The 19,489-nt window shown below is 39.4% G+C and overlaps 1 protein-coding gene across 1 annotated transcript; it reads left to right on the forward strand.

Moving 5' to 3' along the window:
- The first annotated feature begins 9,872 nt into the window (after positions 1-9,872).
- LOC128745365 (WD repeat-containing protein 91) lies at positions 9,873-11,128 on the forward strand. Its single transcript, XM_053842424.1, has 3 exons — positions 9,873-10,198; positions 10,280-10,420; positions 10,482-11,128. The coding sequence occupies exons 1-3, from the start codon at positions 9,955-9,957 to the stop codon at positions 11,072-11,074; spliced, it is 978 nt and encodes a 325-aa protein (XP_053698399.1). The 5' UTR covers positions 9,873-9,954; the 3' UTR covers positions 11,075-11,128.
- The last annotated feature ends 8,361 nt before the right edge of the window (positions 11,129-19,489 follow it).

Consider the following 19,489-nt stretch of genomic DNA (forward strand, 5'->3'; position numbering starts at 1 on the left):
AGCATTTTTAAGGTGTCTTTTGCAGAATTGCGATGCTTATGCAAAATCCACCTGCAACGAGGAAAACATCTCGCTTCCTAAGGGCATCTTCTACGGTGATCCAAATCCTTACTTTGGTCCAAATTTTTAGACCAAGCAGAAAAACGTTTCCGCACCGGTGTTGTAAATCTAATTTTATACCGGAGCGAAGTTGTAAATTTTTTACAACTCGTATAACTTTTGGTCTATTTCTGACTCGATTTGGAACAGCGCGAAGGTTGTTTTAAATCTTGCAGGTACGGGGGAGTGACATTTGACAGGAAAAAAACAATGAATAGGGTGAAGTTTATAAAGCCATCGCCAATTTTTCAGCAGACTGATTGTGAAATACATTAATCAATTCATTTAAACTAAAATTGCTTTGATTTTATCGCTTGGAGTTGCATTTCTTATATCTGGCATAAACAAACGAAAAGGCGAAATCGACCCATCCTTTGGTTTATTTACATCATGCACCCTTTTGTTGATTCGCAGCAGGAAATATTTACATCACCGCTGCGGATTGATCTGAATTGAACCATTTCGCCAGTTCTATTTTCAATTTCGCTGGTTCAAATTTGGCATAACTCTGATCTAAACATAGACCACCGTAGAAGGTGCCCTAAATGCCTACTATTAATATTTGTCGACTAACATTTGAAAGGGGCGGATAAGCCAACTGTCAAACAGAACGAGTGAGAGTTCAATTTCCTACACTGAGAAAACTTTTCGTATAGTTTCTATGTGTCCCACACATAGATTTTTGCAATGTGCCTAGTCAATGAACTTTATATGCCACACAGTTATAATTTATGGGTACGCGAAACTTTTGCACATACTATTCATATGCGTATATTTTTTATGTGTATATTGCACATACTATTCATATCCGTATAATTTCTATGTGTATTTCTAGGCGGATTGTGTTTATATGCGGCACATGATAATCATCTAGAATTTCATATGGAAATTTACCATTAGTTATGTGCAGAATGTTTTGAGTGTATGCTGCTCCAGCAAAAAATAACTCTCACTCGTTCTGTTTGACATTTGGCTTATCCGCCCCTTTCAAATGTTGGTCGACATTTATTCATCGCAAACTAGGACAGGACGTGCCAAGTGTCAACAGCGGCGTTGACCCAAAATTGACCCAAATTTTGATTGGCTGAAAGCGACGAGCAATCGTTGACTGGAAAATGTAACGCGGTATCGCATTCAGTGTTGCTGAAACTCAGTGGGAGTACGACAATAAGTTATTATTTCTGAATTTTGATTTCTTTTGTATTCTGTAGTTCTATGCTTGGTACTAGATTAGTTTTGTTTGTACACGAATTTTAATTTTCAAATTGAAATGCAAAACATGATTTTGGTCGCATAAACTGTGGCGTATTCGGGAGCTGTTGTTCGGCAATCGAGTTATTCTTAAAATAATATGTGCAGGCAACAGTGGTGCAGAGTGTAACAAAGAATATTCAATCGGGATGGCGGTAATAATAAGAAGAAGAAGAAGAGTAAGAAGCCAGTTTGCACGTCCTGTCCTAGATCGCAAACAGCTTCATCGAGAGGAGCGAGAGCTTCAGTTTATGTCAAAATTTTATCGTGAGGATTTTTTTTTCTTTTTTTTTCGTGAGGAATAAAACGATAAAAATTTCAAGAGCAACATTTCAAATAGGCCGAAGTCAAAACTGACAGTTTCGAGAAAATCGATGTTGAAACTTAAGCATCATTTTTTAACTCCTTATTTGATATAAACAGTGTTGCTTAGAATTGAATGTCACATTATGATGCAAAAACATAATAGTTTAATGTGTAATGCAACAACTAGCAGAAAAAACATAGATTTACTTTGTAATTTGCAAAAATATGCGTTTGGCCTTTTTCGGAGATCATTCGGTAATACGACCTTTTCATAAGGCTGATTCGATTATCAATTGTTGATGGGGCCTTTGACATGAGGCTTTTATTTACTGTCAGTGGTGATATGCTTTTGGTGTTGGGCCAATTTTTAGACAGCGTTTCGCGTTTGGCCTTCTTTTATCACGTTGTTTTGAAGCGCAATGGCTAGAAAAGGTTAAAAATTCGTAACTGGGACACCGATCAGCTTTATTATTTCTACTAGAAAAGTTGGGGTTTAATTTCATCGGCAAATCTACCACCGTTGAACAGGTTTGTGAAGCGGAACGTGTTACCCGTGAGGTGCGGCAGTCGCTATTATTAGTGTGAAGCAGCAGCAGTTCATTCATTTAGCATTTCTAACTCACCACTCAGCACACCTTGGCAGTTCAGCGATAGTAAATGTCTCGGGCGCGCAACTAACGAACTCTGTCCGGTTCCTCCACAGTTGAAATATATATACAGCGAAATAGCTTTTTTCGTGTAAGCCCAAAAGTAACTTAAATTTTTGTTGCCGCGCAGGCTTAAGTATTAAACATGTCGTGTCTGTGTATGACCGTGTTATTTATGCAGGTAGCATCGTATTGTTTTTTTCGGTCGTCCGTCGAGTCTCTCGCGCAATTGTACGGCGGGGATCATCTTCGCAGCAGCAACTGCAGAACTGGCTGTTTCTAAAATATTTAATTTGCACTGTTAACAATTGATTACCAACGGAAATTCAAAAATTGTGTATTTATTACTTACTAAACGTACTTAACCGGAGATGGCCAGTGATTATTCGCCACTATGCGTAGAAATCCCACAACAAAAATAGGGCCGAATGCAAAACAAAACACAAACTGCGTATAGGCTTTTTCATACAGAAAGGCCAAAGCACAAAATGAAAACTTTGTTGCCAGTTTTCACATAAGGCTTTTTCAAATTTGCTTTTTAAGACTCATAAAGTTTTCAAATCGCTATGATGTTTGGTATTATTATAGATACTTAAAAAAGCTTTAAATATAACCAAAAAACCAGTTTTTTTATATTTTGCACTTGGGCCCTATTGAAATGTTGCTCTTGATTTGTCCACAATAAGCAAGGGGTTTCCAACAGCAATGATTACTACGCACCTTTGAAAAAAGTTACTTTTGATTACTTTCAAGGGGTTTCCAGCAAAGCGTATCAGTGCGTAGTAATCAGAGATTACTTTTGTAATCATTTATGAATTAACTAGGTAATCAAAGGTAATCAGTATAGTAATCAATGATAATCTTAAGTAATCATTGGTAATCATGACTAATTTTTAGTAATCATAAGAGATTGATTACTGGTAATCAGAGGTAATCAGCAAAGTAATCAAAAGTAACTTTTTTCGAAGGTGCGTAGTAATCACTGCTGTTGGAAACCCCTTGATTACTTTGCTGATTACCTCTGATTACCAGTAATCAATCTCTTGTGATTATTATAAATTAATTATGATTACCAATGATTACTTAAGATTATTATTGATTACTATGCTGATTACCATTGATTACCTAATTAATTCGTAAATGATTACAAAAGTAATCTCTGATTACTACGCACTTATACGCCTTACTGGAAACCCCTTGACAATAAGGGTACCGCCAGAGTGCAAGCGACGTGCGACCAAGGGCATGGTGTGTTGCTATCTCTTTCGCATGTAGGAGTGAAGAGAGCAACTTTCAAATGGTCCTCGGTAAAGGGGAATTCCCAGCAAATTTTTTGGTTCCAGTCAAAATTAACAGTTTGGTACCTATGCGTGGGACATCGAAAATGTATGAATTTGACAGCCACTTCACCCCGTAGCATGCACTCTTAAATAATTCTACCTGTAAATTGGTCGGATTTAGTTAAAGTTAGGTTGAAACTACTCAAAATGCCCTTAAAGTGTACAAACTCAGATTTTGAGTAGTTTTTCAACCAAAAAATTGGTAGTAGGAACTTAAAATTACGTTATTTGTCATAGAGAATAATTCAATTATCGGTAGCAAGTAGCCAAAATTGGTTGAAATTTTTACCCAAAGTTTGAGTTTGTACACTTTAAGGGCATTTTGAGTAGTTTCAACCTAGCTTTAACTAAATCCGACCTATTTACAGGTAGAATCATTTAAGAGTGTGCGACGCGGCGCGACATTTCTTGCTGTAGTCAAGGGGTTTCCAGTAAGGCGTATAAGTGCGTAGTAATCAGAGATTACTTTTGTAATCAATTACGGAATAATTAGGTAATCAATGGTAATCAGTAGAGTAATCAATGATACTCTTAAGTAATCATTGGTAATCATGATTAATTTATAGTAATCACAAGAGATCGATTACTGGTAATCAGAGGTAATCAGTAAAGTAAGCAAAAGTAACTTTTTTCAAAGGTGCGTAGTAATCATTGCCGTTGGAAACCCCTTGGCTGTAGTTATACGCGCAGTCCTTTTTCGCCCGAAGCAGGACTGTGCACTTAGCAACATGAGAGCGAAGTCGTGTCGCGTCGCTGTCGCGTTTACTCTGTACGGGGCCTAAGGGTACCGCCAGAGTGCAAGCGACATGCGACGCGACGCGACATTTCTTGCTGTAGTTATATGCGCAGCCCTTTTTCGCCCGAAGCAGGACTGTGCATTTAGCAAGATGAGAGCGAAGTCGTGTCGCGTCGCTGTCGCGTTTACTCTGTAGGGGGCCTAAGGGTGCCTACAGAGTGCACGCGACTTCGCTCACTGTGTTTTTAATGCGTAGCTCTGCTTCCGGCGAAAAAGAGCTCGCCCTCATGTTGCTAATGCACAGTCCTGCTTCGGGCGAAAAAGGGCTGCGCGTATAACTACAGCAAGAAATGTCGCGTCGTGTCGCATGTCGTTTGCATTCTGGCGGTAGAGTGACTATATATAGAGTGGCGACAATGTCAAAATTGCACCCCATCGACATCTCTATAACGAGCTGCAATGAACGTCAGAGACAGCATGTCCTGCACGCTTAAAAAATTTGACCCACTTTCACGAAAAGTGGAACAGCTCAAAACATGCGTATATTTTACACACTATTTTGAGTAACTCTTACTCCTTTTATGAGTTCCACCGTAGAAGCTCATTAATGAGCAATATTTACTCAAAAATGAGTGCCATTTCACCCAAAACTGAGTAGTACTTACACAAATTACGAGTAAATTTAATTCAGTTATGAGGTCGACCTAAACTACTCAGAATTGAGAAATTGCCATTACTCAAATTTTTGGGCTGTTCCACTTTTTGTCATAGTGAGTCGGTTTTTACTCATTTTTGAGTTGAAAGTCACTCATTTCTGAGTTAATCTTATTCATTCGCGGGTTAAATTTTTTAAGCGTGTGGGCTCAAAATTTGACAGCGGGCCCAAACCAGACTGCTGGCAGTTGAGTGAAACGCAGTGCTGACATGCTATCTCATTTTCGCGCCCACGAGATGTTGGCAGCGAAAACATGGTTGCCTGCCGATGGGGTGCAAAATTGGAATGATAATTATCTGTCAGTGCCATTCCAATCGAGTAGACGACCAATTCAACACGTATGCAGGAAAAAGAAAGAAAATAAGCATTGCTAGAGCAGTGCATACTTTTGGGATGACATGTCGCCACTCTGTTCACTCTATCTGGCGGTACCCTAAGGTTTTGCACGGGCGAGCATAACCTCACTTCTTTGACGTCTATGGTCTATCAGTGGTTTGTTTACATGGACTTGGAACATGGGTTAACATATAGTTGAATGGGTGAATACACAGGGCGAATCACTTCAAATTTTATAAATATATTAAATATATTTATGCATATTTTCATACTTTTACCCGGGTGCTAAATATATTTACCGGTATTGATGAATATTTTACGAAAGTTTCCACCTTTTTCATATAAATAAATAAATAAATAAATAAATTACGACGCACCTTCGAAAAAAGTTACTTTTGATTACTTTACTGATTACCAGTAACGTGCTGCTCAAGCCACAAGTACTGATACCAGTAATCAATCTCTAGTGATTACTATAAATTAATCATGATTACCAATGATTACTTAAGATTACCATTGATTACTCTACTGATTATCATTGATTACCTAATTAATTCGTAAATGATTACAAAAGTAATCTCTGGTTACTGTGCACTTATACGCCTTAAGGCCCAAACAGAATGCTGCGTCAACGCATCCGTCAGCGTCAATTTAACAGTAAACCCATGGGAAAACTGTCAGAATGACGCCGACGGACGCGTTGACGCAGTATTCTGTTTGGGCCTTTACTGGAAACCCCTATAGAGTTTGCTACGCCCAGTGCAAAAGGCTACAAAAACGTATGTTTTTTTAACACAAACGTGTAAAATCAATGTAAAATCTAACAACAGCAACAACAAATCGCGCGTCGATGTGTGCGTACGATAAACGTCAGCAAGCTCAATACCATAACAGTATGTGGCAAGAGTTGTTATGATGAGGTGGACACTTAAAATAGTAAATATATTTATCAATATTTATTGTGCTTTGCAGCTGTACCTGGATTAATCCAGATTATTATCTCTAATGCCAATGTATATGACAAAATAAAACAGCAACATTGCAGTTGTCACTCTTTCTCTTTCTCACTCACAGCATTCGTATTGTCGCATTTTTTTGTGCCAGTCGCACCTTTAGACTGCGGTGTCCAGTAAGGTGCAAAATGCGGCATATCACATATTGAATATTTATGCAGGAAGTGATTTACCTAGAAATACTCAGAGGTGAGAGATACGCGGATGCAGCCATCTTGGGAGCCAATCGAGCAGCGAGAATTGTCAAAAGGGAGCCAATCGAACACGCATACTGTTTGCTGTTATGAAATCTACTTAAGCTATGGTCACGCACCTTGAATATCATACTCGGACACAGTGTGTATAAAGCTTTGCAATGCATTTTACACTGATTAAGTTGAAAGATATATCGCTCTATTGTGCAAAGTTGATGTAAATAAAACTGAAGCGGATTATGTTGAAAACAATCAAGTCACACTGCTACAGCATTTTGCTCCGCAGCAAGTGCTGGCAGTTTTTGTACACTGATGCCAAATCGTTGGCTTTAGTTTCCGCGTATCTCTTAAGGCCCAGACACAATGCATACGGATTTTACTACGTTACGGAAATTTGACAGAAAACCCATGGAAAAACTGTCAAATTGCCGCAACGTAGTAAAATCCGTATGCATTGTGTCTGCGCCTTTACTGTGAAGGCCCAGACACAATGCATACGGATTTTGCTACGTTGCGGAAATTTGACAGAAAACCCATGGAAAAACTGTCAAATTGGCGCAACGTAGTAAAATCCGTATGCATTGTGTCTGGGCCTTGAGTATTTCTAGATTTACCCCGTGGTTGAATATTGCTTACAGCAAGCTCAATACGTATGTGTGTACACATCCATATTTTGATTTACACACACTAGTGTGCATTAGTTTAATTTAAACCAGCGGGGTGATGTGGCTGTCAAACTACATACATTGTCCATGTCCCACTCATTGGTTTTGGTACTTTTGGTTCTGGTGCCTACTTAAAGGTTTATTCATTTTAAGACTACTGGAACTAATTAGAAAGCAGTTAAACACAGCCTTTTAACTATAATTCAACTAATATTAGCTGTTATTTTCGGTATACTGGCTGGTTTCAAGTTGTCGCCGTCCATGGATGTTTAGTCCGCAAACTTTTGACAATTTCATACCCCTGATTTAAACTCGGCAGATAGCACAGATTATTTTGCGTTGACGTCTTTTTGCCGTCAAATGCCACCACTTGGTGGTTTGTTTACATGTTTTTTGTCACATCCAGCGGTTTCAATTTAAAATTTCGTGAAGGATTACTGCATCAGTTGCTTTAGAATGCATGTTAGGCACTTTCTCTCAAATAAAAACTGTAATTTTTTATCATTATCTGCCGGTCAAAGATAGAAAACTCATTTCAAACACCATGTAAACAAACTACCAAGTGCTGTCAAAAATGTGTGGTTAGGAGCTCCCGTGTAATGATCTATTGGCTTTGCCAGCGTTGCTGATTTTGTTCAGGGTTTTGCGTGAGAAAAAAAGAAAGGGAAGTATTTTTGCTTTTGTCAACACTCACGCGTTGACAGTTCGGCACGAGATTTCCTGTAAGTGCGAGCAGCCTACGAAATCTCTTTCAACGCTGGCAAGGCCAATTGCTGTTACTGTCTCTCGATCTACGGGGTGAAGTGGCTGTCAAATTCATACATTTTCGATGTCCCACGCATAGGTACTAAAATGTTAATTTTGACTGGAACCAAAAAATTTGCTGGGAATTCCCCTTTACCGAGGACCATTTGAAAGTTGCTCTCTTCACTCCTACATGAGAAAGAGATAGCAACACACCATGCCCTTGGGGAATTCCCCTTTACCGAGAACCATTTGAAAGTTGCTCTTTTCACTCCAGCTAACTGGCACCTTGATCTCGTTTGCTTTGCGTTGACGAGAGCTAACATCAGGCGGGCTCAGGAGTCGTGGGCCCTAGAGTGACTATATACAGAGTGGCGACAAGTCATCCCAAATGTATGCAATGCGGTTTATCCTAGGTTTTTCTTTCTCTTTCCTGCATACGCGTTGGATAGGTTGTCTGCTCGATTGGAATGACACTGACAGATAATTATCATTCCAATTTTGACATTGTCGCCACTCTGTATATAGTCACTCTACATGCCCTTGCTCTCGACTTTTGGCAGAGTTGCCAGTCTTCTTGATGGAGTGTTTTTGCTTTGGGCTTGGCTTTGGGACTGTGGTGAGCAGAGATGCCAGAAGTGAAGACATGTTTTCATTTTGAAGACATTTTTGTTACAAAAAAGTTATATATCTTCACTTGAAGACATGTCTTCACCATGCAGTTTAAATGGGCGGAAAGCAGCGGGGTGCTATCCCTATCTTAACGAACGGTGCTTGACAGTCGACTTAACGAAGGGCGCTATTGCAGAAAAAGCGCCCGCCTGACAAGTAAATTTGCTGCCAACTTTATCGAGTAAAACGTATGCAGTGACTTGTTGTTTCTTCCTCGCTTATGCTGAGATGTTGGCAACAAAAACATGGCATCCATCGCAAGCCCCTGGCGGAAAGCCGAAGGAAGACAAATGTCGACCAACATTTGAAAGGGACGGATAAGCCAACTGTCAAACAGAACGAGTGAGAGTTATTTTTTGCTGGAGCAGCATTGGAAAATGAACTCTCACTCGTTCTGTTTGACAGTTGGCTTATCCGCCCCTTTCAAATGTTAGTCGACAAATCTAGATAGAATTAACAAAAGGGCGAATGTCGCAAATGTAAACAAAACGAGTGAGAGTTACTTTTTGCTGGACCAGCATAGGAAAATCAACCCTCACTCGGTTTGTTTACGCTTGCGACATTCGCCCTTTTGTTAATTCTATCTTCAAATGAAGACATTTTTCCAGGGGCTTGCGATGGGTGCCATGTTTTTGTTGCCAACATCTCAGCGCATCTCGACAAAGGTTGGCAGCAAATTTACCTGTCAGACGGGCGCTTTTCTTGTAATAGCGCCCTTCGTTAAGTCGACTGTCAAACACCGTTCGTTAAGATAGGGATAGCACCCCGCTGCATTTTTCCTTGATTCGTGAAGACTTTTCAAAAAATCACCTGGCATCCCTGGTGGTGAGATCTACATATAAGATCTAGAGTGACTATATACAGAGTGGCGACAATGTCAAAATTGGAATGATAATTATCTGTCAGTGTCATTCCAATCGAGCAGACGACCTATCCAATGCGTATGCAGGAAAGAGAAAGAAAACCCTTGGAAAAACCGCATTGCATACATTTGGGATGACTTGTCGCCACTCTGTATATAGTCACTCTAATAAGATCGATAATTTCGAATATCGATTCTCTACGACAACAGGAACAAGGAAGCAGCACAACCCTGGTGGTGTAAAAAAATAAATAAACAAAACGAAGAACGAACTTAAGTTCGCAACTGATTAAAAATTTTGATGGTGTTACTATTTTCCTAGCTGTTTTCTAGCTGGCTTTCTAGTAAATACCAATCTTGTAGTATTTTATACCATGGCTCACATACAGTATACAGATAACCTGATTCGTGAGTATATCCTATTTCGAGGATTTTCCAATACCGTAAAGTCGTTCGATGTTGAGCTGAAAAATGATAAGGATAAGAGTTTTCGGGTAGACAAAATAATCGATCAATTAATGCAAATGATTCAGACACAAGATTTGCAAGGGTTACGAGATCTGTGGGGTCACCTAAACATTCATCTGTTTCGTAATTTGGAACATAGTTTTACCACTGGTAAGTTACAGCAATTTTAAAGTTTTGTTACAAATTGTCACTTATAATTGATGCATAAAACGGTTGATTTTTATTATTTAGCTGTGGTTAAATTAGAACAGTCGATTCTTAAGCTCTATCTGATTATTGCCCATGTAGCTAATAAATCGGATAAGGTGAATGAGTTTTTTACCAAGCTCGCTCCAGAACTGGTTTCACAATCCGAATGGAAGGAATGGTTTTGTATGTCCTTTGAAATTAACCTGGATGCACTCCTAAGTCCTAATGGTAATATTTTTTTCAGTTTTTCCGTTCTGTAAGAATCCAGAAGAGCATGCAGCATTTTCAGTGTGTTTTACCAGACAATGGCAGGATACGTTGCTAATTTCGCTTCACAATTTTTTATCTACCATTTACCAATGCATGCCCCAACCAACTCTTTCCAAAGTGGAAGGTGAAAGCAGTTTACTGCGAAAGTTGCAGGAAGAAAACACCCAACTACGAACAAAATTACAAAGCATTCAGCAACAAGGTGCAACAACCACGGCTGGGTCAGCTCATCAATCACGGTTGTCCTCATTCAGCGATCAAAAATACAGTGCCGATGGCAAAACACGCTATTCAACACGAGCAGCTAGTTCTGTGCAATCCCTGAACGACATAATTCCTTTTGACATTCCACCGCCAGCCCATATCGTGGACGATTTTTATATTATAGCGCAAGAGTCAAATAATATAGGCAATGCAGCAGAGTCGCAAGCTCGAGGACTCAAATCACTTATTAGGAATATCAGTTCTGGGGGCAGTCCCGTTCTTGGGCGTAAAGATACTGCCTCGGAGAAGAATAAGAAGCGCTCCGGTAGTGTTGGCAGTCGCAGTAACTGGATACACAACTAAGCTAATGACAATGAGATTCTCTTGCAATTGATTTTTTTTATTCCATTTAACTATCTAGTGGTTGTGCATAGTTGCACATAATTTATGCAATAATATTTTAGATTGTGTTTTTTGTATTGCATTCTATAGAATTTATTTTTCAACCTAGTTTGAAGTTGGATTAAGTTGATCTATGTCATGTTACATATTGGAAAGGTGAAGACTATGATACGACTCGACCCATGAAAATATGGACGGATGGTCAAGTAAGTATTAAATAGATAAATAATATGTTTTGATTACATAAAGATGTACAAATGGTCTAGTAGGATGTTAGTTATGTATGGTAACCATAATCGACGGATGGACATTTGAAATAATCGAAATTATTTGCACTTTCATTTGCTATTGCACCTGCCACCAGTAGAGATTCGATCATTTCAACAACAGTCTAAATGTCATTGGCTAGGCTACGCGCGCCGCCATGAGCCTTTGGGTCTGCCTCTTCTGTGCTGTCCCTGCAGATTCCAGGCGAGTGTCTTCTTGCATATTGCGTTTGCTCCACTCAAGGCATGTCCGTTCCACCAACACCTACACTCCCTAATCAGTGCCTCTATCAGATGCTTTGAGAAAAAATATTTACGCTAATCTATTGACAATTGAGATGTTTTCGATCTGTTAGTGAAAAATATTCGTGGAGGTCAGTCAATATGTTTCGTGTTAAAGGAAAGTATTTAGGTACAACCAAGGGAATGGTGTGTTGCTATCTCTTTCTCATGTAAGTTACCTTTAAAATATCTGGGCGGTTTCATAAGTAGTCTGACTAGGAAAACTAGTAAGACTGAAAAATAAAAAAACGGCTTACAGAGCCTTTTACACACTGTTTTCGTTTCTCAAGGAACATTCATTGAATTAGTTAACTATGAGAAAGCACTATTACGCCAGTAGTAATCTACTCAATGGAGCTGTTCTGTCTGTCCTGTAGTTCGCAGATGCTGTAGAACCTTTGAACCACAGCTTCGATTTATTCCATATGAACGGTTCCCCCAAACCTGGATTAAGAATCACAGCTAACACGATGATGCAAAAACAACATCACGTGCAGTGTTTTGTAAGTAGCAACTTTCGTCGTGCCGCCGGTAAAACACGTGTAGGAGCTTCTCTTTCGGTGGTTTGGCTACAACAGACGTGTGAAGAAGCCCAATTTGTGTCTTAAGGTGAACGCCAACGAAATGATAATGAATAGAAATCTATTCAGCTTCATTTTTATGTAATTAACCGTACTTTCAAGTTCATATTTGATGATTAAACTTCGAAAGGAATACAAAGCAACTTCTAACAGAACTAGAAAGTTCGTAAAAAGTCCACTTAAGTCGTATATAGAACAGCGAACAGGAAACACCAGAATTACTGTTTTTTTGATGATAATCCGCGTTCAGATGAGGACATGTAGGGCTTGTTCGCGACAAAATCTGGACCTCAATTTTGCAATAAAACAAATTTGCTAGAAGTTTAATCCATGAAACAATTTTATATCATTTATGTGTGTATTGTTAATAATTATCAAACAATTTAACATTACTTATTTGGTCTGCATGAAAAATTGGCGAAGTTTCGTGTTTACCCTAGCCATGTGGGTTAGTGCAGACTTGTTGGCAACCAATTTAGCTGCGTTTGTCCAAGATTTTCGAAATCTATCTATAGTTGTTGCTAGTTGTTTGTGCTAGGATTGGGTAAAATTCCCGAAAGTGTCGATGATTGAATATGAATATCAAATCCGCCGGTTTATCGGTACCGTCGATATATCATTCGTGAAGCATCGATATTAGATTTATCGATACTATTTAAGGCGGGCATTCTGGGATTAGGAAATGCTATACAAAAAACAGGGATTCATAAAAATTAATCAATAAAAACATGCTGAGCAAAGAGAGTGCCCCCAAAACACGTACACAACACATCACTCGCTCCAGTGCAGCTCTATTTCGAACACGTCGCTTTGTACGGAAAACCGCACCACCTGCCAGTGTTGTTCGCCTCCGACTGAATCGTATGCTGCCCCAGAATCCACAAAAATGTGATGGGTTGTACTCTCGACACATCTGGATGACCTGCCGAAGAGTAAAAATTTGATCCATAGTAGCACGCAAAAAGCCCACCTGGTACTACCCTACGAACTTTCCTGTCACTGGGGACAGACGACGCAACAAAATCTGGGAGAGCACCCTGCTGATGGCTTTGAGTAGCGTTATGCTGCGGTCATTACAGCAATCTATTCGATCGCTTTTCTGTAGATAGGACAAACTACACCCTCAATCCACTCGTACGGCAGCCCTCTCCCAAACCCCTGAAACCATCCAGTGTCTTTGCTCGCGGTTCTTGGCCATTCCTGCAGAGTTCCGCCTGGAGTTACTCCTTTCCGGTTCTAGTTCTTATCGATCTCTGTCCCACCTCTGCCACTTTCACCGCTATTATGGCGCGTAAAAAGCTGGAAAGTCTTTGTTAATGCCGTTAACGCACAATACTACTCTCTGTGCTCTCTGGTCAGTTCTGAATTGCTGAAAATCGCGTATCGTATGCACTTACCGTTCAATAATCGTTAAACATTTAGGTGACATTGTTCAAGGTTTTGCATAAGAGTCAATTTCAATAAAGTAAATTTGAGAATTAAGCTTAGTAGATACCTGAAAAGAAAACAGCGTGAGAAAAAATCCTTAAAATATTGCTTTCTTGAGCATTTCCTGACCTAGTTTTAATCTATATTTTTTCAGCTTCATATCCCGCTTTATTTATTTATTTATTTATCAAATAATGTAACGTAAGACATGTTGTCTTTTTTAATGTTACAATCTGGTGGACCTTAGGCAATGCAATGCAAAAATGCTTTATCAAAACAGTATCGGGATGAAATTATCGATTTAGCATAATATCGACGCCGTAAGTATCGATGAAATATATCGAAATATCGGCCTTCGAGTATCAGCTCTCTGGGACAGCTCTCTTTTCACCAAAGCCCAATATCGCTCGATGTGGCGTAACTCTGGACAGTTACGTGGATTTGCCTCTTTCGGTACAATATGGACTGCATTAGCATCATACCATTCCAAAGCATCTTTGGCGTAGTGACAGGATGCCAAATCAGGCCAAAACAGCGAGGGTACATCACGACTGTGTAGGAACGGTAACAATCGTTTCTGCAGGCATTCTTCACGGTATATTTCCTTGTTAACCGTTTGCTCGATCACAGCTGCATATGTCCTGCCATACTAAATATTTTTTGGGGAACTAGGCTTTCTTCTTTGTCATAAAATGTTCTGCAACGCCATTCCATTTCATGGCAGTGTAAAAAGACACCAGGAAGCTGTTTAAAGTCTTTTAGGACATACGTTTCATCGTCCATTATAACGCATGGAAACTTCGTTAAATATTCGCGATAAACCTTACGAGCGCGTGTTTTGGCCGTCGTATTTTGCTTATCATTACGATTTGGCACCGTCCTCACCTTGAAAGACTTCATGCCTTGTCGTTGCTTAGAAGTGTGCACGAATGTTGGCGAGGTTTTGACGTCTTTGTTTACTATACTGGGTAGGGCAGCACCAGGGGCTTGCGATGGGTGCCATGTTTTTGTTGCCAACATCTCAGCACATCTCGACAAGGTTGGCAGCAAATCTACCTGTCAGACGGGCGCTATTTCTTGGATTTCTTGCAATAGCGCCCTTCGTTAAGTGGACTGTCAAACACCGTTCGTTAAGATAGGGATAGCACTCAGGGGGCTGATATGACGTCACATTTTCGTTGCTCACATGAAAAAGGCGGCAAACGCAAAGCGATTTCACAAAACGAATTTATCTAACCATTTTCACACTTTCATGTATTTCGCATTAATTGTCTGCCTGAAATTGGCTATGTGATGCTAAAACTTTGACTAAAATCGAACTAAAACTAACAAAATTTAACAATTTATACATCCGACTCGGTTGTCAGCTTGAGCCCATCTATGAAGCTGTCAGCTTGGGCCCGCTCTATGTTGGCTACGTTTTTTTTTGTATAGGTTGGTATTGGAAGTGTCATTCCCGTGATAGCACTCCGCTGGGTAGCACTTTGTGAAAATGAAAATAGAAGTGTAACGCTTGAATGAAAGATTTCAAATGGTTATAACTTCTATACTACTGAACGAAACATAACTGTTAATATGTCGTTGGAAAGATAAAATGTCCAGCAATTTTATAGTAACATACTTATAATAATCTTTCATACGCTTAATAGTGAAAATGTATGGTCAAATTTCGTTAACATTGAAGGCTAGCGATAAATACGAACGACAAGCGGGAGCTGGCTGCTAGTAAAAACTTTTCGGTGCAGGATAAAATGAATCAATGCCGATAACCTACGTGCTTATTACCATCAGGGGTGTAAAATTGTCAAAATTTGGCGGACAAAATATCCATGGATGGCGACAACTCTGAAGTAGCCTTCATAACGAAAATAACAGCTTGTGTCCAATCACGGACAATTTTAACCCTCTAACGGGTAAGACCGTCTGTAGACGGCCTTCGCTTTTGGAGCTCCAGAGCCACATACAAAACTTGTCTTGATTTGACAATATGAGAAACATGTTCAGAACAGATTTCCTGACATGTTGATACTAATATCACAACATTTTGACCTTGCGTTCAAAAGTTATCGTCATTCAAAAACAAGAATTCCGAAAAATTCCGAAAAAAATTATGGTGCGAATATTCCCTATTTTACGTTTGAAGAAAAAGGACACCTAGAACAAAATGTTCGATCTCAAATTTTTCCTATGAGTAATGTACATGCTTTTTTTCAATTTCGTGATATATTTGAACTGAAAAAATATTTGGGTAGAGCGTTAGGCATGAAAAACTAAAAAGAGAAATTGGACTATTTCATACCTAGCGGTCCTCCAGATAAATATTTTCCCATGAAAATCAACACTCGAGTTTCTTTTGAGTGTACTTTCATGATAAAGTAATCATTTGCTCGATTGCATCGTTTTTACGATGTTGCCCGTTAGAGGGTTAAGGTTAAAAAACACGGTGAAATGGTGATACCAGAGACCTCCGTGGTGGAGCAATCTCTATACCGGCCAGCAGACGATTTTGCGGTTGAAAATCTCCGCACAGCGACGATAGGAAAGCAGCTCGAATACAAATAAAGCGGGTGGACTATAAACCCAGTGAGAAATATTTTACTCTTCGTTACTATTCGTCCTTTATTGCTATCTTTACAACATTTGAAAATACACTGAATACTGAATACGGTAACGACACTGTATTTATAGCAAATTTCTTAACCTAGAATGCTCGCGGCTTTCTGATTGGCTCACCAATCAGCGTCGCGTAAACCATCACCAGCCAGAGAAATGAAAGCGTGTGTGTGCGTGCTAGCGCGTGTAAATGCCAAGGTATAACAAAACATGGATATGCTTGACTATACATGAAAGTTCGCAAATTGCTTTGGTTTCGTTTGCGTTTAACATGCTCGTTCGCTCTTATGGTAGCGAACATAGCTAGTAATAGTAAAATTATAGCTAATAGGCTGAGTTTAAATGATTTCTGATTAGTTTCAGTTGTTTTAAGATGAATCAATCAGTAAATAGGTACCAGAACCAAAAGTACCAAAACCAATGGGTGGGACATAGACAATGTATTTAGTTTGACATCTACACCACCCTTCTGGTTGCCATGCATGCCAAAAGGGAAAGACATCCGGCATTTGCGCTGAACATGCTTTGGCTTTGATGTTATTTGTAACCAATGGCCCTTTTAAGGGCCGCCAACAAATTAAATGAAGGTTAAATCAAATTTTTCGTAATCTGCAATTCGTATTTATAAGTGCAAATTAATTTTCTTGTAAAAATGTTTAGTTTATCGTACCTAACGTACCGTAACGCTAAATATATGCTACTTTTGTGGTGTTCACTTTAAACTACTAGGCTCTAACACTATAAAATTCTCTAAAACAATTTTTGCTGTTGCTGATACATCGAAGAGATATTTTCAGCTGAAAGAAAATACAATTTTTATCTTCAATTATTACTTGATGCTGAAGGTCACCAAGGCTGATTGATGGATGATATTCACATTTATCTTGAAACATTTACTAGGAGCCCGAATGTCATGATAATTATGTGCCTACCGGGACGGAATTTTGGTTAATTCAATCACCAACAAGAAACGAACGAAGATATGAACCTCACGAGCGGTTTCCGTAGCGCATCTGCTCACTGTTTTAATGAGCCAAGCTGGAGGCGATAGATACTTATGAACATACACATGCCAGAAATGCAGTCTGTATTAGTCCTTACTCTAATAATCTGACATAAAGGAATACTTCATGGAATAAAACATGTTATCAAAATATTACAATATAATGTTAACATAGGCCTACGTCACCCTTTCTTACAACCCTTAGGGCTGTATACCTTGTTTTTATTTTACGAGCAATGGTACGTACAGAAAGATCTGGTCTCCTCCGTAATATTTGTTTTACCTTCGCATCTTTGTGGTGATTCCTCAGATCCGTTTTTGTACCATTTTCCTTCTTTCTAGCTGTTGTTAAGCGAGCATCGAACGATTTTAAAACACCGTAAACAGTGCTTGGAGGAAATCCAAGCTTTTTGGCAAGTTGTCTTAACGAGAGATCCGGATTTTCATTGCGACCGCACACAATTGCTTTTCGCACCTGCTCTTCTTTCGACGCCGTTTTACGCTGAGCGCTTGTAATATAAACAAGTGTTATATTTTCAGAAAGAACAGACATACCTCTACCACTCAAAAATATTTCACTCATTGTTAATGTATTTCCGAAGCTCTGTGTGTTTAGGGATGTAAATTTTGTAGCGAACAAGCCTTAATATGGTAGTGGATGTCGATTTTAAGTTAATGAATTAGGAAATAAAGTATGTACCAAGAAAAATGGGAGGTAAGTCGGGAAAATCGGCATTATAGAAAGCAGTGCAAATACGTTGAGAATGTCGCTACTGATTTTTTTTTTGCTAGGGGGGACTTAGACTTCTTTGTCCATTGAATTGAACTTTTGTAGTATATCCTTATTTGCTGTACGTGTCAGACAAACCAAACACCTTTATACAAGTGATTGGCCATTTGCCGCTACACGTTCCCAGTCAGGTATGATATGGCTTATGAAACCAATAACCTTCCCGGGATTAGCTCCAAAGGTCACCGGGAGATAAACAACCCTTGTCGAGAAATTTAAATCTGCTCGTATATAACGCACCACAACTGCATAACAGATGTTCCGAAGTTTCATTTTCAAGATTGCAAAAGCGACAGATATCATTACCAACCTGACCAATGTTTTTAAAATGATATCTACTCGGACAGTGCCCAGTTACTAGGCCAGTGTATGAGCAAAGAGCTCTCTTATTGAGCTCTATGAGCTTTTTGGTGTTTTTTGCATTTGGAGTTATAAATCTTTTGGACTGGTTACATCCTCTGACTGCCATGCAATTGGCTGTCATTTTTTGTTCTTCCCAGTGTCTAAGTTCCATTTTTATTGCGCAATTTGATACTCCGCAAAAAGGCTCCGGACCAATAAATTGTGAGTTTCCTTTGCTAAGTCGTCTGTTATTTCATTGCCTTCAATGCCGCAGTGTCCCAATACAGATTGACTGAGTTCATTTGACATAGACGTCGCAAAGAAAGAATGCAATACCAAACTATTTTGAAGTACATTTACAAGCACTTAGTGCCTTCAGTGCTGTTTGACTATCAGAGAAGATGCAAATATTTGCATGTTTATATTTCCTCCTCAAGCAAACATTTACACATTCAATTATTGCAAAAATCTCCGCCTGAAAAACAGTTGGTCATATTCCCATTGCCACTGATATTTTTGTTTCAGGGCCATAGATTCCAGCACCTGTTTTTGAATCAATTTTTGAGCCACCAGTGAAAAATATCGTTGAATCTTGACGAACCATAGGAACTCCAATCCCCCAATCGTGGCGCGATGTTTCGCACTCTTTGTAGGGAGTGTCATAGTTATCCTCAGGTTTCATCCAATCACCATTCATACTTAACACAAGCCCTATTTTAAAGTAATTCAGAATGCTCATGTGACCAGAATGATCCGATGAAACATTTTTAAATTTATTTAGCCTCAGAGCACATCTCTCTGCTTCCAATTGCACAAATTCATGCAAAGGAAGCAGATTGAGAATTGCATCTAAGGGTACCGCCAGAGTGCAAGCGACATGCGACGCGACGCGACGTTTTTGCTGTAGTTATACGCGCAGCCCTTTTTCGCCCGAAACAGGACTGTGCATTTAGCAACATGAGAGCGAAGTCGTGTCGCGTCGCTGTCGCGTTTACTCTGTACGGGGCCTAATGCTTTCGATGGAGTACTACACATTGCTCCGGTTATTGCAATGCACGCAAGTCGTTGAAG

This window comes from Sabethes cyaneus, chromosome 1, assembly GCF_943734655.1.
Source record: "Sabethes cyaneus chromosome 1, idSabCyanKW18_F2, whole genome shotgun sequence".
Taxonomy (NCBI): Eukaryota; Metazoa; Arthropoda; class Insecta; order Diptera; family Culicidae; genus Sabethes; species Sabethes cyaneus.

Coding starts and splice junctions, on each gene's coding strand:
- LOC128745365 (XM_053842424.1), top strand. CDS start 9,955: ATGGCTCACATACAGTATACAGATAACCTGATTCGTGAGTATATCCTA. Junction 10,199..10,279: donor GGAACATAGTTTTACCACTG/GTAAGTTACAGC, acceptor TTTATTATTTAG/CTGTGGTTAAATTAGAACAG. Junction 10,421..10,481: donor CGAATGGAAGGAATGGTTTT/GTATGTCCTTTG, acceptor TATTTTTTTCAG/TTTTTCCGTTCTGTAAGAAT.